The sequence below is a fragment of the Lacerta agilis genome, chromosome 3 (genome assembly GCF_009819535.1).
Source record: "Lacerta agilis isolate rLacAgi1 chromosome 3, rLacAgi1.pri, whole genome shotgun sequence".
In the NCBI taxonomy this organism is placed as follows: Eukaryota; Metazoa; Chordata; class Lepidosauria; order Squamata; family Lacertidae; genus Lacerta; species Lacerta agilis.
In genome coordinates this window covers 49176191-49200980 of record NC_046314.1, presented here as the reverse complement: position 1 = coordinate 49200980, position 24790 = coordinate 49176191, and the positions used below count along the sequence as shown (strand labels likewise).

The window sequence follows — 24790 nt, the reverse complement described above, 5'->3', positions numbered from 1 at the left end:
GTATCTGGATCCAGTACTGCTCACACATAAACCATAGACCCACAGGAATAATCTGCTTTGCTGCATGAATCCTTCATCCTTGTAAACTACAGAAGCAAGCAAAGTTTAGGCTACAGGAAACAAACAGTCAAAACTAGATCTATTAACAGCACTACTTGGCTTGGGACAAACATCCTTGAAACAAACAAACAAACAAACAAACAAACAAACAAACAACACCATTCTGTAACGTTGATATGGCATATTAGTAGCAACACTGAGTGTTGTTTCTTCAAATTTCAAATCTCAAGACCTCAAAGCAGAAAAGTTGAACAACTTAAAAGCATGCTCCTAGAAAGGTGCTTTCACAAAGGTTTTGGAAAACAGACCAGAGGAAAAGCAGTCTCAGAGAATCAGTTAAATAATCCTGCAATGACCACCACGTGAGTTTTCCCCCACCCTACCCTGGAAGTGGGGTATTGGGCATCAGGGTCCAGATAACACAAAATGTTAACATCCAAAGAGGACAGAGGTATCTCTTCATTTGGACAAATGTTGCCAACATCTCCTCCTCTCATAACAAGCACAAACCTTGGTTTACCACTCATGGCTTGTTTGGAGATGAACAAACCACGAGTCTGAGTTTGCTCATCACAGGTTTGCTCATCTCTGGCGTTTTTCCTTCCCCAGGCAGCTTATTTGCTCCAAAAGTGGGGAAGGGGCAAAGTGTTCACACATGCTGGACCACAGTTTATTTAACGTTACGTTTCAACATGGTGTGTGAACCAGGCCTTTCACGCTCATAATACATAAAAACTAAATGAAAGATTTGGGAAAGTACTCCTTCATGCAAGACTTAGTTAACTTATAGAACTTGCTAGCACAAGATGGAGTGATGGTCCCTAGGTTAGCATCAAACTAAGTTAAATGTGTGATCGGATGTAAATCGCAAGTGGTGCAATAGAAGCTTCCTTCCAATACCAGATAGTATCATCCAGTGCAGGTGGCTTCAGGAACCTCGGGCCAGGGGCCCAAATGCAGCCCTCTGGGTCTCTGTATCTGATCCTCAGGCCACACAGCCCTTCTCAGCCTCTCCCAAGGCCACACCCCCTTCTCAGTAATTTATCCTCTCCAGGCCACACCCCCTTCTCAGCCTCTCCCAAGGCCACACCCCCTTCTCAGTAATTTCTCTTCTCCAGGCTACACCCCCTTCTCAGTAACCTATCCTCTCCAGGTGACAGGTCACACCCCTCACCAGCCCTTCTTGACTGTTTTTGCCTAGCTAGAATGTGTCCTTGAACTCTGATAACCCCTCTTAGTTGTCTGGATAGAGGCTAGAGAGAGGTGTGTGCAGAAACTAGCCTATCAAAGTTAAGATGTACATTTGTTACTTCTCCCACTTTTGTCTCTGGCCTCGCCCCCCCACTGGCAACTTGGAAGGTTGCCCAGAAGGTAATGAAAAAGGTTTGCCACCATTGCAAGAGAGGGTGGATTGTTGACAACAAGGAAGCACAGAGGATGAGAGATGAAAAAAACTGCAAACAGGAAGAAGGTCCATTACCTTCATGCTCTGTGTTCTGGCTTCTGTTGGAATCAGATGCTTCATTAGAAGGGCCTTTGATATACAGGATGCTGCCTTGGAAGCAAAGGTTTTAGTGTTATGTTCCCACTTTACAAAATAAACATTGCTCACATGAGTGAGATGTAGGAGTTAGCCAGTGGTATGTTTGGGTAGGATTTGGATAGAAGTCCTGAGTTCTACTTAGCAGAATTAACAAAGCTGGCTTACCACATGTTGCATTAAGTAATGCACATGCCCCGAAGGACCACTTGCTCCTGCATAGATCTGTAAGATCAGTTACATAATCTGGGCAAAAAAATGTTGTGCCCCTGCACCCTACAAAATATCATGAGTGAGTGAGTGAGAGTTCGGAAAAAAAGGATTTTCCACCATTGCCTTTGGAATGCTATTCCGTCTGTCATATATGAAGCATCTCCAATTACTTGCTTTTGACAGCTTGTAAATACATATCTTTTTGCATATCTTCCTTGATCTGTGAGACTGCATGCTGCTTAACTGGACTCCTGTTTGTTTGTTTTTTTATTTCTTTTTTGCCAATTATTTTTATTGATTTTTCAATAAAAAATGAAATTTTTATTTCAAAAAAGTGGAATTTGCTACCAAGGAGTGTGGTGGAGTCTCCTTCTTTGGAGGTCTTTAAGCAGAGGCTTGACAGCCATCTGTCAGGAATGCTTTGATGGTGTTTCCTGCTTGGCAGGGGGTTGGACTGGATGGCCCTTGTGGTCTCTTCCAACTCTATGATTCTATGATTCATTAGATTCAAATTGTTATTTCTTTTCTAAATGGCTTAGAAATTTTAAATGGCTTAGAAAGGAAGAAAATAGTAAGACTAGTAACTTCAGTGTCTCAAGTTAGCTAAATTGAACCAGTAGCACTAGCTCTGAAAGACCTTTAAAAATATGTTCTGTACATAATTGGTTCTATTGTCTTTATGTTCTAGCAATAGAAAGGCAAAGACATAGATCAAACTTGAGGCCTACACTTCCTGGACAAAATCAAACCCTCAGATTTGGGATTTAAGCTTTCTTCATTCTGCACTGGGCAGCAGCATTTACTCTCTAATGATGACTCACTGCTCTTTCTTTTTTCAATATATTCCAAGCTGTACCATAACAGTACTGCAAGTTCTGCTGATTTAGCCTTTAAGGTTAAAAGTTTGCCCTATTTATTTTTTCCTTCCCCTGTTCATAGAACAACAAAACTTTTATGTAACTTTCAGTGACATTGCCTGATAAAGCTAGCGCTGAATAAATTATATAGAGCTTCATCAGAAGTTTGTTTTGCACGAAAATGGTTAAATGAAATGCATTTCCCCCCCCCAGACATAAACCATTTGCTAGTTGCTCCACTGCATTGTGGTTCACATACACAAAAGTGTCAAGAGTTGTGATGAACATACAGCACACCCACAATAAGCAAAGTAGATGGAGGAAACATTTAGCATTGCAGCTGCTTCACGTCTTAAAAAGCAAATAAACCAAGCCAAAGTGTAAGCCACCACCTTTAGGATAATGCATTAAAGTCAAATATTTTAGCTGCTAACAAATTAAAACTATTTACATCTAATCAACATCCATTATTCAAACTTAAACATATTGTGTCCAGAGGAAATCTAAGCACAATCCAGTTCATCACAAGCACATCCAAGTATTTTATTCTAGTTCATTAAACAAGCACATTCAACACTGCTCATAAAGCCTTATTCATAATCCCCACATGTGTCCCCTTTGTGACTTCACCAGCAAAGTAAAAGCTCTCTATTCAAGAAACTTAATAGTGGAGAAGAATCACTCCCGCTATAATACACACAAGAGGAAACTTGTCCAACGGCTTGTTGTCAAATGGAAGCTGGAATGGTTTCTGGTATTATGCTGCTACTCAACGTAGCCTAAGCACAAAGAACTGAAATACACAATTAAAGAATTGCTATTGGCAATATCCTGCCTTAGTAAGAATGAACAAATTCCACTATTCCAGTTTTCCTCAATTTCTCATTTTTCCAGTTCAGTTTGTCAAAAATTTTGTATAACTTTGCAGTCTTTTTTTTAAATCCTCATGAAAATTCAGCAACATTTTACTGCGCCTTTCTACTAATATAAGCATTTTTTGAACATCTCAAAATTTGAAGGAGTGCAAAGGATACCTATGATTTGTTTCAAGTATATATTTTTTTGGCAAAAAAGTGAATTAGGAACATAGGAAGATGCCTCATAGCCAGTCAGGCCAATGATCTATCTAAAACAGTACAGTCTACACTGACTGGCATTAATACTCTAAGGTTTCATGCAGGTGTCATTCCCAACCTTAGCTGGAGATGTCAGGGGTTGAGCCTGGGCTTTTTGCATATAAAACAGATAGCCTACTACTATAGGCTATAGCCCTTCCCCTAAATTAGGTTCTCATTAAAATCCAAGCCATATTCACCCCCATTCCTATGCCTTAAAGAATTAACAAATAAAAAACAAATGCATCAAGGTTCTGGACTGTACGTTACATTGTAGGATAAGTTAGATATTATAAAAATGAGGATACCCAATATTGCATTTTTAAAAAATTTGGGTCGATCCACTATTGGTCCCTATTAAGGTAGACCTATTTAATCAACATGGCTAACATAGACCCATTCATTTCAATGGGTCTGCTCAACCCATGCTCATTATCAAAGTATTTAATAGCGATAAAAAGTCAAGATTCATCAGGGCATGGAGGCTCAGAGATTGGGAGAAATTTTAAAAAGACAACTTTCATGTTCCTTTCTAGGTTTCCTCCCCTTCAGAACCAAGGTTAGAAAGAGTAAGAAGCTCTCTTGTAACATTGTAATCTAAGGGCAAGCAAGCTGTTACCATTCCTTTTTAGGAGCCTGAAAAAGTTTGTCTATGCATATTCCTTAGGAACAATTCCCATTGAAATCCATGGTGCTAAGTCCCAATATTGTTTGGTTCAATAAATATAAATGACTAAAAAGAACCTTAAGTTAAACAGCAGTTTTCAGTTTTAAGATATTGAAAGGAAAAGCTCCCCACAGCCCATTTCTGTGAGGCTATTTAATATTCTACCTAATAACCTGCCATGATTTATTGCTGTTGCAAAATGAGTTTTAATGAGACTTCAACTTGAGCACTTAAAGAAATTAAAAGCTTATTACTGTTTTATTAGCACACCAGGAGTTTAATTGATGTGCCTTAGGGATTTTTTTTTGGTATTATATGTACGGAAATTAGATAATTGAAGTACTACAAGCAAGAAATGTTATGTGAAAAGCTGCACAGCTGACTGAGATGCTCAACTGGTCTTTTTTATTTTTAAAAAGCAGTTAATTTTACTTTCAAATTTTGTATTAAGCACTGCTAGTCCTTTGTCTGCAAAGTACCAAAAGTGACATAGCTGCTACCGGCAGCTAAGATTTAAAGGAGCCAATATCTATTCTTCCAAGATGTTTACTACCCTTCATTTGAGAAGATCACTTAGCTTTTAGGAAGAAAGCATCTCAACACAGAACACCAGAACAAAGACAAAGATCTGCATAATATTTACATGTGCTAATTCCTATTGGTGGCTTCGAATGTAGTGTGAGTGGACATCCACTTGCAGAACAGGGCTTTTCCTTCCCTTTGGAGCCTCCCTATATCCCCCAAAATCACTCAGTAACCTTGGGCCAGTCATTGCCTTCCAGCCTAACCATCCTGTGATGTGGGGATAAAGTGATGGAAGAGAGAATCAGGTATGTCACCTCAGAGGAAAGGTTGGTGTGACAGAAAGCTCAGGTAGGCTAGAGTCTGGAAGTTTGCAGAGTGCTGGGGTTGAAACCTCACTCTGATTGGCTGCAGGTACAGCTAGCCAGAGGGGGCACAGATGGCACTTTGGGGGGGGGGAAGCAGTTGAGAGTTGGGTCCCTAGCGTTCAGCTGGTTAGGAGTATAGCCTCTGAGCTGTGTGTAATTCGCCCTGAGGGAAGATTTTCAGCCAGAGAAGGAAGTGTCTGAGCTGGGTGTTAGTTTAACAGACAGGGGCTGGTGTCTTCTAAGAGCATACAGACAAGGGAGAACTAGGAAGCTGAATTTGAGAAAAGAGAAGTTGGAGTGATGAAGGAAGACTCTACTTGGGTCTCAATTTGGTGAGAAGGGATAGGTCTCCTGGAGAGAGAACAGTAATCCCAAACCAGTTAGAGGGGTAAGGTGATCCCCTGGTTTGGTATCCTAAAAGAGAAGCCTCAGGAGTGAGATTTATAGAAGGTTGTGAAACTGACAGAAAGTGCCAACTTGTTTCATAACCCAAGTTTGAAGACCTAAGTTGTAACACCTCTGAAATTAGTTTAAGGAATGGAAATAAATCAAAACAGTACGTTTCTCATCTTGTTGAGAAGCATGTAAGAAAGTTTGACATCCTTGGCTATTTAGAAACAATTCCTGTAGTTTAAACAGAAATACATTTCACCACAATAGGCAAACCTGTGAACTATGTGCTTTCTCAGTCTGCTTTTCAGATGCTAACTGTTCCAACAGAACTGGAAAAACCACACTATCCCAGTAAGAAACCATAGAAGTCAAATGAAATATTGCAGTTACAGTAGTCTTCCAACCCCTCAAATTCAAACATTCTATTATTATCAATTTGTGTATTACTTTTAAAAAAACGTTGAAACAGAAAAGTTCTTAGTATCAATATGGGGTTCTACATTTTATTTTTTTCCAACCCAGGCTAACTTATCATGTAAGCAATAGTAAGGGTAGACAAAGCACAGCCTGATTAGGGGAAAATCCAAAGATAGGATGAAAAGGTCACAGCAGCCTGGAATTCTTTGTTTATATAGACAGAATTTTGTAGTTCAATATAACAGCCATAAGCCAATTTGCTGATGCTCTAAACAACACACACACACACACACACACACACATTCTCTCTCTTCCCCCCCCCCGGAAACTAGGTCATGGCTTTCCCAGTGATGAATATCCAAATATGTTTATTCTTTAAAAATCCAGAGTACAGATGTATTTCTGCTCATGTCCGTGATGATAATGTCTTTAAAAGCACACACATAAATGCCATATTCTGAAAACTTAATGGCAACAGAGGCTGGGAAGAGAATGAAGAGTAGAACAAGTCATCCTGAATGGCTGGGAGCCACTGTTGGAAGCAATGGCTAGCGGTATCTGTTTCAAGTGGTTATCAGAAGAAACTTGTCCAAAAATTAAGCAATACATATTCATTTCCTCCCTTTAAAACATCCCAGCCTTCCAGGACTAACAAAGTAGTTTTGCCTGAAAACCCATTCAAAATAAATTTCAGAAGTATATGGCATTTAAATGAATAAATCAAAAGAGCAGCTAGCTCAAGTGCTCAGTCCAGATGCAGCCTATCATTCTAACTTTACTTTCTTTGGATTCTTTCCATCTTCAGTCTTCTTCTCAGCTGGCCTCTTCTTTAAACCCTTCATTTTCCTGGTCTGCAATTTTTCCAGATCCTGTTTCTGCATGTGGATCCGTCCATATTTTGTACCAAAGACATCATGGGAAATATTTTTCTTCTTCTTTGGCTGAAAAATAAGAAAGCACTACAGTTTCTCTAGACTGACATCTAGCATTTGTATAATGCCACCATCCCTAGCTCCATTTCAAAACAGTTGCATTTAAAGACAAAAGTCTTGATAAATGACAGCCAAGACTGGATGCAACTCACAAACTACTAACTTAGAAGAGCCACCCACTAAAACTCCATTCAGGCATAAGGTTTCATTTGGCAGAAAACTCCAGAAGCAGGGATTTGGGAGTTACAGGAAGAGACAGCTCTTTAACAGAGCACTAGTGACAATATGAATTACTAGCAGTAGTGACCTTCCAAATTAAGGCCACATCCAAATAATTCCAATTAAATTAGAGACCTAACAGTGGTATGCAGATTCACAACATGCCTGATGTCAAGGAATCTTTTAAAAACCTACTAAAGATCATAGGAAAAACAGGACAAAGCTTAATGGATGATGTAATAGAACATGAAAACAGTCAGACAACGAATTGCTGATTACATCAAGGCTAAACATTGAAGACGAGAAATCTACACTTCTCTTTTCTTATGGAAAAGCTTTCAATGGTGTAAAGATGTGCCAACATACCTTGAGAGCTTTGGGCTGTCTTAGAGATAACTTATAAAGATCATCTGAGGCCAAATGGGTCCTCCTCATCACCAAATCTAGCGATGGCCCCATGTCTTCAAGTTCAATCCTTGGTATTTTGCAACCAGATTTTTTCAACAGTACTCTTAAAAAGATAAGAACAAGTTGCCTTCTCATCTGACATGTTTAACAGATGCCTTGCAACAATCAACCTCCCCCCCCCCGCCCCCTGGCTCACATTCCACAGTGATGCAATACCAACATGACTGGACAATGTGCTTTTCTCAGTAAGGCTGCAGAGTTGTGTGCAGCCTGGAAGCTTACTTCCAATAAGAGAGAAACTATCGCACACATGATCTTTTTTCTGAGAAGAAAGCAGTTACTAAGATCCTGATACAGGTAGGTAGCCGTGTTGGGTCTGCCATAGTCAAAACAAAATAAAAAATAAACAAATCCTTCCAGTAGCACCTTAGAAACCAACTAAGTTTGTTCTTGGTATGAGCTTTCGTGTGCATGCACACTTCAAGAAAGCTCACACCAAGAACAAACTTAGTTGGTCTCTAAGGTGCTACTGGTAAGATCCTGATAGTTCAGCATGACTCATTAGCAACCAAATCCTACCCTCTTTGAACCTGATGCCATTGATGGCCTGGGCTTGTGTGACTGGTTCAGTAATGCTGGGATGCAAATGTTAAGTAAAGCCAAAACACAGGACACGAATGCTGAACAACAGAGTTTGGGGGAAGGACTAAGGTGGAAAGAAATACTGGGACCACCCTGCCCCATGACATGCATCCTTAAGGGCACAGGAGTGGCCCCCTCCAACCAGCTATTCTCATAGGCAAATCACTATTTGCAGGGTACACCAAGGTTATACTTGTCTGCCACAAACCTAAAGCTCTGCTCTTAAAATACGCTTCCCTGGAATGAATGTCATATATATTTACAAGCAAGTACATATATTTAAATATCATTTAGTTTGGAGGTGAATAAATTAGTAGTATGATCATTCCTTATTTTTTTTTTATAAAAAACTGAGAACACGTTGGAAATTATTTTTAAAAGTTTTATAAAATATGTCATTCCTGCCTTGACCTCTAGGAGGCGCTAACCATCTGGCTCCAGTAATGATAGCATCAAGTTATTTGATGAATTACGGTAGGTAAATTATAACTAGGCACCTTCACTTTGATATACAGCAAACCCGCAACTTACGCAAGGGTTACATTCCAAGGATCACACCTAAAGCTTATAGCCAAAACACACTGGGCTCAATGGTGGATGGCATTGTCAAAAGTCACTTTTCTCACTCCGTCCCAATTCTCTCTCCCCACTCCCCATATATAAAAAGGTAAAGGTAAAGGAACCCTGACAGTTAAGTCCAGGCACAGACGACTCTGGGGTTGCGGCGCTCATCTTGCTTTACAGGCTGAGGGAGCAGGCGTTTGTCTGAAGACAGTTTTCCGGGTCATGTGGCCAGCATGACTAAGCCGCTTCTGGCACAATGGAATACTGAAACCAGAGCAGCGCATGGAAACGCCATTTACCTTCCCGCCGGAGCGGAACCTATTTATCTACTTGCACTGGCGTGCTTTTGAACTGCTAGGTTAGCAGGAGCTGGGACCAAGCAATGGGAGCTCACCCCATCGCGGGGATTCAAACCGCTGACCTTCTGATCAGCAAGCCCAAGAGGCTCAGAGATTTAGACCACAGTGCCACCCCATATATAGCCACATGCATAAAGCTGAATGCATATATGTTATTGCATATGTTAGTATCTCATATATTAGCAAGAAATCAGCAATGAGAGACTTACTTGTAACTTCTCATATAGACTTTTTCATCAACGGCTGTGAAGTGAAGAACGTGTTCTAAGCCTGCCAGGCGAACGCTGGGCACAACAGGGCCTCTGAAAAAATCTGAAAGAGGGAAAAGAGCAAGAGCCATTTCTAGACAGCCAAAAGAAACAAGATCAGGGATCTGCAAATAGAATCGCCACTTGCAGCCAGACGTGTAATTCTGTCAACCAGCAAAATATTCTGGCACAAGAGAAATATTTTTTTTAGAGCCACTAGGCCAAAACAGTTCAGGTCAAACAGTGCACATGCAACAACCAAAACATGAGGATTCAAAATAGCCATACACTTTTAAAGACCTTTATCTTTAAAATAGTGGTTTTCCACATATTTCAATGTTTGTGAAAATTGGGACTGAAAGAACAGAAAACAACACCTCACTTCAAAATAGATTTGATTCTCTCTCAATCTCTCTCTCTCTCTCTCTCTCTCTCTCTCTCTCACACACACACACACACACACACACCAAACAGCTGACACTAGTGAACAATTTTGCAGTCGCAAGAGATTATGTATTATGGAAAATAAGAGTTAGCAGTGGCTAATTAACAGCACTTCCCCCACCCCCTACGTTTGGCACTAATTATAACAACCAAATTGGAGAACTGCCTCCCAACCCTGATGCATTTCAGTTATTAATAGTGCAAGTTATGTAAAACATAAATGAAACAAAACATATTCAAGATATTTGGGTCTGCGAAATGATATCAAACACAGTAAAACTTAACAGAAACACAAAAGTTATTTTATGATTTTTATACAGTCGTTATGATTAGAAGATGTTAACAAAATTGCTACTGGAAAGCTCACTCCTCCTTGAGACTTAGGGATTGTGGGGGGAAGCACAAGTAAGAGATCTCTGGTCTACGCTTGTTGATGCAAAGGACAAACATAATCACTGCACAGACCTATCCATGCACCGTAAACAATAGATTCAAACTGTTAAACTGGAGGGGTTTTCCCAACCTAACCTAGGACACCATCTGTATGTGCTCATTTTCAAGGCATAGCCTATCAAAGATGTAAAACCCACTGTGAATGAAATCTCATCTTGAGCACTGAGTTCCTCCAACAACCATCAATATGTGCATTTTAAGATGACACTCCATTTGAACCTCAATTCCAGCTTGTGTGAGGACAAGAAGAGCCAATGTGATGCCCTACAGATCTTGCTGGAATATAGTTACCACCATACTTGACCATGATGGTTGGGGCTGATGTGGACTGTAGTCCAATAACATCTGAGTTACGCCGGCTATCCCTCTTTTAGGAATATTAACTTCTTCCTTTTAGAGGGTGAGGAGAGATGCAATCCAGATTAAAGCAAGATCTCTGAATTAATATAAACAAAATGTGACTAGAGTTGGGGAGGGTGTCTGTCTGACATGAAGAGGATGGTTACAATGCGGCATTCCCTGCCAAACCAAGAGCCATAAACTCAAGGTAGAGAGTGCGACTTGAACATTCTGCAATTTCTTATCCACACAAATAAGGGCTGCTAGTTCAGATTAGCAACCCTGAACCAACAACTTCTGAAATTACTGCAGGACAGGTATGCCCAATTATTTTCAAATGGCCCTTAACAATTTTGCATAGTATTGTTCATTTAGCAACACATTAGAACAAAGTGCTTGGATGTATGCGTAACCGTTCAACTGGAATAGACCATGACACTCTTCTGAGACTGTATATAGCTTGTGAGAGAAGGATTTGAACTACACTCTCAGCCAGGAACACAGAAAGAACGTGGCCTTGAATCAGAGTACAAGGCATGTTAACAAAAACAAGTATCAGTACTGCAATTTAAAAAGTACCATAGCGCTAAATGTTCCGTTCTCTTCTAGCTTTGGCTTCCAGAGTCAACTGTATTTTTCTCAGTGTCATTTCCTTGGTTATTTCAGCCAAACCAAAAGCATGAGGTGCAAATATACCAGTGATCAGTTTAATGTTTTCACAGTATCCTTTTGAATTACCAGATTTCTAACAGAAGAAATGAGAAAATATTTTCTTGACATTTCAGTGTCAAACTTTCTCTGCCCGTGACTGATGTTCTATGTGGGTAGCTTTTGAAATATTATTTTCCTATGTTTTTGGCATCAAATCTTTAAGCTGGCACTAGTCCAAAGTTCTGTAGCAACAGGAACACTGCTAAATCAAAATCCACGTAAGGGTGCTAAGTTTCTGAAAATTCTTTTTGTTCTATTACGTTATCCTCCGAGTTCTTGCCAGTTTCTTCCCCTTTTGCTTTCTTAACAATTCGTGCTCTTCCAAAACCAACCGTCTGTGAGCTGTAACCAGCCATATTGCTGAGCATATTGAAAGAGCATATTGGTCGACACCTTTGATTAAACTGAGCAGTTTCACACATGCTCAGAAGATGCAGCTATGTTTGAATATAAAAAGGTTGTGTGAAACAAATTGCATTAAGTCCTATTCAAAAGGGTTGTTTTCTTTATTAATTTGTATACTCCCCTTCATCCATAGATCTCAGGGCAGTTCACAACATAAAAATGCAAGAGAGAAACACAAAATACATAATAAAAACAAGAACCAACTCCCCTCCAATCAATAACCTCCCATCCCCCATCCCGTCCCGCAAACACATTTAAAAGAGTATAGGATGTTAATTAGCCAAAGGCTTGGTTAAAGAGGAACGTTTTTGCCTGGCACCTAAAGGCGTATAATGAAGGCACCAGGTGAGTCTCCCTGGGAAGAGCATTCCACAAATGGGGAGCCACTGCAGAGAAGGGCCATTCTTGTGTTGCCACTCTCCAGACCAGTGTTTTTCAACCTTTTTTGGGCAAAGGCACACTTGTTTCATGAAAAAAATCACGAGGCACACCACCATTAGAAAATGTTAAAAAATTTAACTCTGTGCCTATATTGACTATATATAAAGTAATTCTCTTGAATAGGAATCAAATAAACACAAAGAAAGTATTTTATAATTACTTTATTATGAAATAGTAAGTAAACAGATATGAAAAATTATAAAATACTTTATTCAGTGCGCAACCAGGGCCTGTTTGGCTGAACACAAAGCTGATATTCTGGCTGGAATCTTTTTTTAAAAAAAATCTTTCGAATTTTTCAATTTTCCCCACGGCACACCAGGCAACATCTCGCGGCACACTAGCGTGCCACGGAACAGTGGTTGAAAAACACTGCTCCAGACCTCTCGTGAAGTAGGTACACGACGAAGGGCCTCAGATTATGATTGCAGGGTCCAGGCAGGTTCAAATGAGAGAGCCGGTCCTTGAGATATTGCAGTCCTGAGCCGTTTAATTCTGTTTATATACAGAATTAAGCTGCTCACATATAAGGATAAAATCCCTCTAGTGTAGTGTTTCCCAAACTTGGGTCTCCAGCTGTTTTTGAACTACAACTCCCATCATCCCTAGCTAGCAAGACAAATGGTCAGGGATGACCAGAATTGTAGTCGAAAAACAGCTGGAGACCCAAGTTTGGGAAACACTGCTCTAGTGCCTAGGGTTGCACATGTGATGCTTCAACTCTGAACACGCTACACCAAATGGATGGGGGTCCCTTGATCCAGAACAGGTGGCTGGCGTCTGTCTGATTGACCCTCTATCCAGGTGGGGAAGAGGAGGAGCCTGCACATCGATAGCAGGAGAGATACTCTTGGACTCACTTCATTTGATTTCACCTCAGAACCCAGTAATGTTCCTTTGAGTTCCTCATCCTGCTCCTGACTGACATCATTCAGAATACATCAACAGATTAATGAATCAGTGCTGTCACAGGAGAGGAACTAATTCTCACACAAAATTGATTTACAACCTGTCAGAATGCAATGCTTTTATTTAAAGTAGGAAGAGGGGGAGTGTCAGAAAACTGTCTCAAATTCAATATGCTTCTGGAAACTGTAGCCATGTCACATGTATAACTAGCACACATGCCCTAAAAAATATTTAAAGGGGCCAGGAGAATTTTCCTGTTCTAGCATAACACTTATGACCTCATTTTCCCAACCCTTGTGCTCCCTCAGCAGCAATGTCACATGACTCAAATGGGCAAACTCCACACCCAGCCAATGGCTCGCAAGTCAACAGAAACCTAGTTGTTTACAAAGAACATTGATGTGGTCACATAGCTTTGGTAAGAGTTTATTTGATGCTTGATATTCCCTGTGGGCTAAAAGCAGAATGTGGTATTTACAAGGGCAGTGGCTTTTTAAAACCCATTTACTTTTAGCTGAAATTCAAAGCAATATGTTTATTTTTCACCAGTCAGATAAATAACAGTTCCACTTAGGTCAAACTTAGAAAATCCAGTCTACTCCTTTATGATTACACATAGGAAACTTCTTGCTCCTCATATTCTTTTGCCTTTACATAGTCAATTAATCTTCTCCTGCTCGTAAAATTTTGCAACCAAAACTGTACTGCGTAATCACATGAGGGAGGTATAAGCAGATTCTAGCTAATTCTAATGTTTCCAAGTACACACAAAGCCTATAAGAAAAAAAACCCAACCTAATGGAACTCCCCAAAACAGCCCAGCAGGGACTGAAGAGCCAAAGAATGCTGACTGACAAGAGAAACAAAATGCTGAAAGCCAGGTGAGAGGGAAGAATGGAAGGACTGAAAAAGAAGGAGAGAGAAAGAACTGCACAGATATAAAGAGAGGGAGAGAAAACTATCTCGCTCACTCTGCAGTTTGTTCACTTCTTCCACAAGGAGAAATCCTAAGGTATTTTTAAAGATTCCCGGGGCTAGAAATGAGATATGTTCATAGAAAGCAAGATTTTAAATGTGACTAGGATTAGGCAACAATATTTTAATTGAATATTTTAATGCCTACAGGGAAACAAACACAAATTACCCATTCCAATTTTATTCTATCTAAAAAAGGAGGAACCCCCCCCCATCTGACTTGGAATACAGTGGTACCTCGGGTTACGAACTTAATTCGTTCCTGAGGTCTGTTCTTAACCCAAAACCATTCTTAACCTGAGGCGTGCTTTCGCTAATGGGGCCTCCCGCTGCTGCTGTGCTGCCGCTGCGTGATTTCCATTCTCATCCTGGGGCAAAGTTCACAACCAGTTCCAGGTTAGCAGAGTTTGTAACTCAAAGTGTTTGTAACCTGAAGCGTTTGATCATCCAGTCACTCTCTTCTGACATAAGAACTGGGCAACTGGGCAGTAGTAACAAGTGATGGGGTTTAGATATCATACTGACTTCCAGTATGACTTTGAAAACTTACGAATTTGAAGTTATATTTACAGGCTTGATTTCCATCTGCCAAGGATTCTCTCTCCCTCTCTCTCCACACACACACACACCACTACATTTACACAGGGCTTTCAGGGCCTTCCTAGCCACAGTCCTGAGCAAGTCCACACTCACTGAGTTTCCGTAATGCATCAGATGTTCCCAGGCAATCCACTGGGTCTTGATTTTTAACTTAGGCTGCAACTATTTCAGCTTACAGATTCATTTCTACATAGGAGGACAGTTCTCAATGTTCTCCCACACCACCCCCAGCTGCAAAAAAGAGACAGATAACCACAAAACCGCCTGGGTTACTGACCGAAAGTTAAAACTTCAACATAACTTCACAAAACAACATAAATCACCACAACCTTTCACATTTTAGTACTCCCAACAGATGGCTAAAACCCAAAGATGAAAATTTCCATGACTCAGCACTGTAAGAGTTCCTACTCCACTGCACGAAAATGCAAATTAAGAACACTTACCAATTAGAAGGCTTTTTAATCGCCTGTGTTCTTCACTGATGTCGAAAGCATCACCAGCAAATATCAACATAGGTTTTGTCCCTTCAGGGCACTTGCTGTTCTATCAATTTTGTTTTTTAAAAAATAAATGAATCAAAAGATTAAAAAGTGAAGGGTTGCAGTGGGAGAAGAAGCAACACATCAGAAAATTGCCAATGAAATAAGTGATAAAAAGTACACAGAACCCAATGCAAGCAAGAGGGAAACGTAGCTATCATAAGGTACAAATATTTTAGTTGGCTTAATCTGTGCTGACTGCCTGATAGCATTTCACATGGAGAAGTCAGGGGCGGGAACCTGTGGCCTTCCTGATGTTGCTGGACTCCAACTGCCATCTGTCCCAGTCAGCATGGCCAAAAGTCAGGGGTGATGAGAGTTGTAGGCCCGTAACATCTGGAGGGCCACAAGAGACTGTGACAAGAGCTCACTAAAAGGAATTTCATATTTCTATACTATCTACAAACCACACAACATAAACGATAGGTTAAATATCCACATTTAGGCAGTAGGCAAAGGCATTTGTATTTTCCATTACTTTTAACCTAAGCTGCTGAACCACCCCTCCCCTGCTTCCGTCATTCTTTTCAGAGATCACTTTAACTGTTTTTATTGCCTTTTTTTAGTCCTAGAAATTTTGAACTGAAGGAAAATATAGGTAGGTTTTAAATGAATGAATGAATTATCTATCTATCTATCTATGTTCAAGATGGGTGCGTGGACGCGAAGGCCTTGCTCCGTAACTGCTTGACCGGTTGCCTTCAAATTTGGACACAACATTCCTTGGCCATATGGGCAGGTTCTTAGGTACCTAGATTGCAAAAACATCACACCTTTCCCAGGTAAATCTGTGAATTTGTGCAAAAAAAAGCACCCTCCAGTGGACGTCAAAGCAACACACGCTTTACAACAACAGACTTCAGAAGAGGGTGGGAGGGGGAGCGGAACTTGAGGTCGCCTATGCCAATAGGCTGTTGGCAGGGGTGGGGCCAAATCAACCTTTAGCTACCACCGCCATAACAACTCCTTGCCTGAGGCTCATTTTAAAACAGTGAGCAACAGACATGAGAGTGCGGAGGTGACAGAACAAATCACAGCACAGGAGTTCAACAGAATAAGCTGGGGAGAGCCAGGGGAAACCGGGGGGGAAACCGGAGAGAAGGGAGGTAGGAGATCAACACAGTTTCGGAGTGACCACGGAGAGTGCGGGGGAGGGGAATAAATCACAACGCGTGAGTGGGAGGAAGACGAAAACGGGGGGACGGACTGAGAGGAGGCACACAGAAGTTCATCGGGATAAGCTGTGGGAAACCAGGCAAAAACAGGAGGGAAAGACTGAGAGGAGGCAGGCTTAAGTTCATCGGGATAACGTGTGGGAAACCAAGTGAAAACGGGGGGGGGGGAGGGAAGACTGAAATGGGGCACACGGAAGTTCGTGGGCATAAGCTGTGGGAAACCAGGCAAGAAGTGGGAGGGGGGGAGCCACAGCAAGGCGTTGCTGGGCCAGCTAGTGCCTAATACATAGTTTGGGTATACTTCTCCACATCACTCCTCATTTTAAGCATATGTAACCACCAGTCCATTTGGTAAGCAACTGCTAAGCTACTGGTTTTACAGCATCTTACCTTGATATCTCTGAGAGCTACAAACTTCTCAATACCCAGTTCAACCATATCCAGAACATGATAATCATACATGCGACCTGCCAAAGAAAAGAAAGTGAATCTAATCTTCTCCTTGAATAAGTATATTCAGCACAGAGACAGATGCACAATAGGATTACAGTGCATTTAAACACCACAAGTTATATGGATGAAAGTGCTGCCAGGTAATGGTTAACCATTTGTAAGTAACCAGCAACCTTGTCTTCATAAACGATATACATTTCAGACTCTGTGTTCCTATCCTTTGAGAGAGGCGTCTCAGCATGTTGGAAAATCCAATGAGCTAAGGTAGCCAGACTTCCATCACCTCTGCCACCAACTCGCTGCATAGCCTTGGCCACTAGTTCTGCTCCCCAAGAAAATATTTATATGGATGAAGGCAATGAACTTTAGAAAGCATTGCACAAATCAGAAGTGCTAAACAAACTGTGACAGCTCTTCTTGTAGCAACCAAATCAGTCCACCCATGCCCTCTGCTGGCCCTTCCCCTAACCTGCAAGCATTTGGTGGAAGGGAAGGATTCAATGTGTGTGGCTGTGCAAGAGTTCCTGCTTGAAAATACAGACCCTACAGCCCATTATTGTCTTCAGTTGCATGCATAAAATTGGGGGGGAAAGGGCCAGTCCCACTTCCTCTCCATGTGTAAGATCAACATGGAAAAAAGATAATGAAGTTACAGAGGAACCAAGAGCTCTCCAACCGGGTGCATTCCAATTGTCTTGACTTCAACTCCCAGACAAGCTTTCGGATTATGTAACATGAAAGCCTAACTCTGCTTCGAATCTTTCAAGCACACTGCTATTACTTTCCTCCAAACTTATTTGTAAAAAAATGAAGGTCAAAGTAGCAGAAGAGCAGAGATCTTTTTATTCCCATGTTAGCTAGATCTTGTTGGTAATTTATTTCTTCCAACTCACAAAAAAGAAACAACTTTACCTATTATCAGATTATTAGGCCTCTTCTTGTTATGTGATCCAAACAGGAACAAAGAACAGTCAGATTTCTTGGAAAAAAATTCCTGTTAATAAAAGATGTCAGTTGAAGGTTTTGCAAAGTGCAACATAAAAAGCACATTGCAGTGCTGAATGCCAATCCCTCGGAAGAATGTTCTGCTCCTGAGCAACTTTAAAATCCTGCCAAAGGAGGAAACTCAACTAGCTGCTTATCTCAAGATAAAACCTAACTGGCCTTGTTGGAATATTATGACCTTGTTTTATTTAGTTTGCAGGAAAGATATGGGTGGCAATCCAGAAAACCTGGTGTGTGCATCCAGTTGGGTTTGGTCTTGGGATTCTTGAACAGCCTGGTTGTACAGACTGCTTCTAAAATTCACATGCAGGACACTCTCTGGTTGTACAGGACTAAAATTCACATGCAGGACACAGCCTGGTTGTACAGACTGCTTCTAAAATTTACATGCAGGACACTCACTCACCCACAAGATGAGGTTGCATGCTTTTCTTTCCAGCCACAAGCTCTCGTGCCTTATTGCAAGTGGTGTGAGGAAACTGTGGCCCTCCAGATGCTGATGGACACCCATCAAACCCCTGACTACTGGCCATGATGCCTGGGGCTGATGAAAGTTGGTGATAGTGATCTGGAAGAATCCGGGTTTTGCGGGGGGGGGGGGGGTGCTTCTAAAATGGGAGAGCTGAAAAGCCATACACACACCCCTTGTGCAAAACACTTTTTCATTTATTAAGAAACCTAACATGCACTATAAACATTCATTTTTATTTGTGTTTTTCAGATAAGAGACTGCATTCGCATTCCAAATCCAGATCCTCCCGAATCATGTCTAAATGCATAAACAATACCCAATGAACACCAGCTGCGAAATGAGCATAGAGTTTCCCATTACAGTATTCATTTGACAACACTTACCTAATGACTTTATGTTTGAAAAGGTTAGGGAAATGTCAAGATATTCAACTTAGCTTGGGTGAATGTTTGCTATCTGCCTGAGTTTTTGAGATAGAGCAAGGTATAAAACAGAATGGAGTTGCAGATTGCTCCTGTTTTACCCATCATTGCCTTGAGCATACACTGCAGCACTCATTCACAATAGATCATGTTTCCCAAGTCACAATACAGAATGCAAGCTGCTTATTTGAATATTTCAGAATCAAACACAGCTATTAATGAATTTAAACATAAAGGATCATCTGTCTCCTCCTCAACAAGTTCTGCCTAGAAGCCAGGAATTACTGTTAAGAGAATTACTGTGGCAGAAAAAAAAGACTGCAGTGTTTGTTTTAAAAAAATCAAAATGAAGTGGATCCATATACTAGCACAGCATATCTGTCTCCTCTGAATCCATCTTTAGAGCCATGCAATGAAGGCAGCCCATTTGTTCCGATTGGACATATAAGTTTTGTATACTTACCAGTGAGGTTTGATCTTCAAATGGTCTTGCAATATTTTTTCTAGAGAGAACAGAAAGGTTTAATTATTTTGGCTCTTGGATATGTGGCATGACAAGATTGACTTTGAAGTTTTAGGCACACTGTGTCGAAAGACTCATGCTCTTTTTATCAGTTTAGGAGCTTCATCACCACTTAAGTTTAGTGTAGTACAGTAACCTTCTCCCAACCGGATGCATTCCAATTGTCTTGACTTCAACTCCCATTATTCGTGACCATTAGCACTCCTTACTGGGAATCTTGGTTCAGAACACCCTGAAGGAAGACTACGGCACTGCAAAGGCCCATTCAATATATCATATCATCTCTATCATGGATCAACCAAATGCTCTTATTTATTTTGTTTACATTCCACCTTTCTTCCAAGGGCAGTGTAATTCTTTCTACTCAAGGACCTGCCTGACTGGGAATCTGCCAAGGGCCCACATCCCAACAGGGGACCACTGACAACCTGCTCCTCCTCTTCACCATTGCAACCTGCATGTCCCACCCCCTTCTCTGCATCTCACTCTAGCCCAGATGGTGGTGGTGGTGACGAGCAGTACCTGCCACTGCCTGCCTGCCACTGGCTCTCTGCCTGGCATGCAAGCAGATGATAGCTATGACAAGGACGACATGGAGCATCTAATGATAATGGGTAAAGGAAAGAGACCCACAGAGGGAGGAGTCTTGCCCTAGGGTCCTCATAAACCTGCTATTGGCACGGTTTCCAACTTTATCTTCACACAACCCTATGAGATAGGCTAAGCTGAGATAGTGAGTTAGCAACTGGCCAAGGTCAGCCAATGCATCTCCCTTGTTCTAGTCCAGGCATGGTCAAACTTGGCCCCCCAGATGTTTTGCTACTACAATTCCATCATCCCTGACCACTGGTCCTGTTAGCTAGGGATGATGGGAGTTGTAGTCCCAAAACAGCTGGAGGGCTAAGTTTAGCCACGCCTGTTCTAGTCCAACACACTAACCAAGTAAGATAGTTGTCCCCCAACATCTGTTTCTGTATATGGGGGCTCCATCTGATCAGTTTATAATTCCTGACTCAACTTTCATAAATATATCTAGCCCTTTTTGAAGGCATCACAACATACCCGGTACTTTATCCGTGAATCATGCCACATTTAAGCAGTTCTTCCTTAACTTCCTGCATTAACCAAAAGGTAGGGTTAAGAGGCAGTCACTGGTCCAAGGTAACCCAATGAGCTTCATGACTGACCAGGGATTTGAACCCTGATCTCCCAGGTTCTAGTCTGACACCACTACACCACAGTGGCTTCCTAGAGTACTTCTGCTATGGGGCACCTCTATAAATTAAGTAGTTGAATAAATGCGGGGAAAGCAAACTATTACTTAGAGAAGGATCTGAAATATTTTCCTGGAAGCTTGAATTTGTTTTATTCTGGAGTGTTTTATTTGAAGTTTTAATGTGTTGTAAACCACTTTGAGATTTTTTCTTTAAAATATAAAGTGGGGGAAATGGCACCTAGACATACCGTTCGAGTTTCTAACACTGCTGAATAATGCACACACATGTATGTATGTAGGTATGTATTAAAGGTAAAGGTACCCCTGACTGTTAGGTCCAGTTGTGGATGACTCTGGGGTTGCGCGCTCATCTTTCTCTATAGGCTGAGGTATGTATGTATTAGCCTTCTCTTAAAATATGCTAAATGCCACACGAGTTCATATTAGATTAACACTTACTTTTTATATAGTACAGCAAAGGGCTTTTTCAGCGCATACTACAAAAGGAAATAGAAGTTAGAGATAACATTTTAACATTGAACCCATCTATGACAAATCACTTTAAACTGAAGGGAGGGGAATGCTTGTCTGGACAGATAAAACAGATTAAGGAGTGTCTGAAGGATATCACTGTGTACTGTGCTCCCCAACAGGTTTCTGATAATGGATCGATCCATCAGGGAGTTCTGCAACCACCCCCTGCCCCCCCATAACTCTCACTATCCAGGAAATGCAATAAACAAATAGAAATAGAACATACCCGGTTGATGTTGATACAAAACCCCACACGTACACTATATAAAAGAATATAAACCTCACCACACCACCTGTCCTCTCCCCCATCTTCTTCCCCAGCCTTAAGGTACCTTGGGTTACAGACGCTTCAGGTTACAGACTCTGCTAACCCAGAAATAGTACCACGGGTTAAGAACTTTGCTTCAGGATGAGAACAGAAATCGCATGGTGGCAGCAGCGGGTGGCCCCATTAGCTAAAGTGGTACCTCAGGTAAAGTGGTACCTCAGTTTCAGGTTAAGAACGGACCTCCAGAACGAATTAAGTTCTTAACCCGAGGTACCACTGTACTGTACTCAACACTAAGGTCTCACAACAAATGTAACTGATTTGTAAGAAAGACTGTACAACCTGAAAAAAGAGACAAGGCATGTACTTTTGTAAATCAAGAAAATATTTAATAAAAATAAATGTAAAATGTAAAATATTAAAAATTAAAATAGGGCTTTCTTCTCTCTTCATTACACTATTATTTTTTCTCCTTGGTCCAAATATATGGCGCCTTTCTATTGCAGTAGCTATACTGCTGTAAACCACCCTGAGACCTCCAAATGAATGAAGTAAATATAGATTCATCAGGAGAGTAAAATGGGGGGGAAGCAGAAGAGGATCACTTGGAAAGAGCAGCTTCAGAAAATCCTCCAAATATACTATCAATCAATAATTCCAGGTGCTGTGGATTTGAGTTTAGAATCAACATTCCAACAAGAATTTTTTGGGCTGCATACCCAAAGTGTTCTGCAATTTATTTATTTTTTGCAATTGGCAGAGATTTAACATACTCTATTAATACAACTGAAGTAAGGCCATTTGGAATCCAGCGCTTGGAGGACTTCACTTAAAAGATCATTCCCAGTATGTATTCTCCAAGTCACATTCCCACACAACCCAGAACACTAGCCATTATTTCACACACACAAATTCCAATCGTACTTACAATATCTTTGAGCACGTCCGTTATTGTTGCAGTTGCATTTCCACCTTTTATTAGCATCGCATTCTTTGTGTTTTCTGTGAGCTTTGGCTCTCTCTTCTCAAGAAACCTTTTGGCCCTCTTAGTTTTGGGCTTTCTGCCATGGGAATTTATAAGACACAGAGTCAGCTCTCACAAAGTATTTGAGCACATCTATAAAGAAACTGGGTTCAACATAGCCCAAGGTCCCATCAGTGCCAGGATTCTTGCACAGCAAAACCTTCTTGCCATATCCAATCCTTAGCATACCTCATATACTATCTGTTCTGGGGATTGCCTCAACCCTCCAGAGCAGATCTGGGCACAACATGGAGCATGCATGAGGGGAGGGATGGTGAAATCCTGTTGCACTAGTCCAACAAATTAGTTGAATACTGCCCATAATCTTGTGTTCTCTATTAAATATATTTAATATTGAGCTATTATTTAATTACTTATATACTACCTTTCCTCCAAGGAGCTAAAAGCAATATACATAGTTCTTCCTCCTTTCCCCATTTTATTCTCACAACAATCCTATGATGTAGGTTATTTTGAGAAAGTGACTATCCCAAGGTCACCAACTGAGCATCATGGATAAGTGGGGATTTGAACCCTGGTCTCCCAGATCTCCAAGATACTGATACACACACATCACAACAAATTTTTGTTTAAAACAGATTAACATTACTATTCTTCTGACGTTTCAGCTGGTTTGTCAGTAATGCCACAGTAAATCTTTATTTGTTGAAATATCAAGCCTTATTAAGATGCTTTTATTCTCTAAAGTCAGCACAAATAGTGCTTTTAAGAGTTTGAAGTTTTCAAAGTGGAATATTAACTCCAGATTGATGATATAGGGCTGGATGTTAGGATCTAAACTTGAATGTTAAAGGAGTTGTGCTCTTTCAAAGGCACAGGGAGTTTCAAAGGCACAATTCCCTCACACTGTCCTTTCACCCCAACTACACCTCACACACCCAAGCACACATAATTAATTACCTGTGATTCCGCTATACAGCTGCAAATAAAACTTTTAAAGTGTGTTTTAAGTGCGATATACAATGTGACACTAGATGGTGAGCCTTATGGAAAATTCAATGTATTTTTTTAAAACGCTTAAAAAAGAAAAAGCATTTTCAGAATGGTTTTTATATGTATCTAGATTACACCCTGGTTCAAAGTCCAATGCTTTGACAACCAAATAAAACAATTCCTAATTTCAGCATTGTTACCAAGCCTTCCAAGAATAAGAAAATTGACCCAGCTTGAAATGTAGCTGAATAAAGATCTGGTCAAATCTGGAGTCATCTGAACACTAGTTAGTATGCAAACAAAATTCCCTATGGCTAGATGGAAAGACGCAAGAAGAACATTTATGCAGAAAATGTCAGATTGTCACCCTTGCATTCTATGGCTCTGGTCACACTGCCTACAAGAAATTCTTTATATACACACAGAGGTGGATCCGCCCATTAAAACAACTAATGAAATGGGCTCTCTTCTTATCTGAAATCTGAACAGGATGCTCAACACACTGTCTGTGCACTCCATTTTTTTTATAAGCCTTTATAATTATAATACACTTCTTGACAGATAAAGCAGCTTAGCAAAGGAGTAGAGCAATGGCTTATTTGGCTTTTCAGATACAAAAGGAAGTTGTCATAACACCTGTAAAGCCTGCAGTCCAAACTATAGCCATGGTCATTCAATAGCATGACGTCGTGGTTTCTGTATCCGCGGAATGAAGAAAGTGCTTCCCGCGCTTAAATCCGCGAGCGCTTATGCCATAAAAAGACACAAATCTCGGAAGTAAATCCCATCGAGCTCACTGGGTTTTACTTAGGACTGGACCTGACCAGCCTAAAGCTGTATATCTGCCAAACCTACAGGGGCAATTAAACATTTTCTTAACGACCTCAAAATAACGCGACGACACAATTACGGGCACAAGCTTCGCAACACTTCGCAACAACTGTACTTACACCACCCGGTCCAATGACTCCATTTTAGCCGAAAAATCACCAGCCTCCACGTGGGTCCGTCGAACATGTGCGCCGGAAAAAGAACTACGCCCGGAGTGGTGACGTCATATCCGCCGGCATTGGGAACGGGCGTAAAAAGATAGGACAGGCTAAGAGCTTTAGATCGTAACAAACGCGCAAGCATCTCACAGGTCCAATGAAAATATACTGAAATATTCTGTTATTCCCCCAAATAGTTTTGGGGGAATAACATTTTGTCACTTTTTAATTCCTTTCCCCGCATATGGCGACGTTCAGAGGTAAATCGGAAGTTCAGGCAGCGTGGAAATCGTCCTATTTTCTCATTTCTATGGGAAAGGGCTTACAGTGAAGCGTCGGTCATAGAGATAAGAAAATTGAACAGCCAATATAAACCTCCGGTTTTAAAGCTGTTGTCATTCATGGTTCTCTT

At 40.9% G+C, this 24790-nt stretch overlaps 1 protein-coding gene across 1 annotated transcript; it reads right to left on the bottom strand.

The window, feature by feature from the left end:
* Window positions 1–6488: 6488 nt before the first annotated feature.
* Window positions 6489–24442, bottom strand: RPF2 (ribosome production factor 2 homolog). Its single transcript, XM_033143612.1, has 10 exons — window positions 24340–24442; window positions 22340–22472; window positions 21069–21106; window positions 19334–19373; window positions 17884–17965; window positions 16909–16985; window positions 15248–15347; window positions 9486–9588; window positions 7670–7814; window positions 6489–7093 (listed from the first exon to the last, which is right to left on the bottom strand). Exons 1-10 carry the CDS (start codon window positions 24360–24362, stop codon window positions 6917–6919), a joined length of 918 nt encoding a protein of 305 aa, XP_032999503.1. The 5' UTR covers window positions 24363–24442; the 3' UTR covers window positions 6489–6916.
* Between the last annotated feature and the right edge of the window lie 348 nt (window positions 24443–24790).

What these genes read in the sequence shown, in the direction of transcription:
- RPF2 (XM_033143612.1), bottom strand. Translation starts at nt 24,362, where the DNA reads ATGGAGTCATTGGACCGGGTGGT. An exon ending in CGGACGTGCTCAAAGATATT is followed by an intron (nt 21,107 to 22,339) that starts GTAAGTACGATT and finishes TTCCTTTTGTAG; the next exon opens with TATGCGCTGAAAAAGCCCTT. An exon ending in TTTGCTGTACTATATAAAAA is followed by an intron (nt 19,374 to 21,068) that starts GTAAGTGTTAAT and finishes TGTTCTCTCTAG; the next exon opens with AAAAAATATTGCAAGACCAT.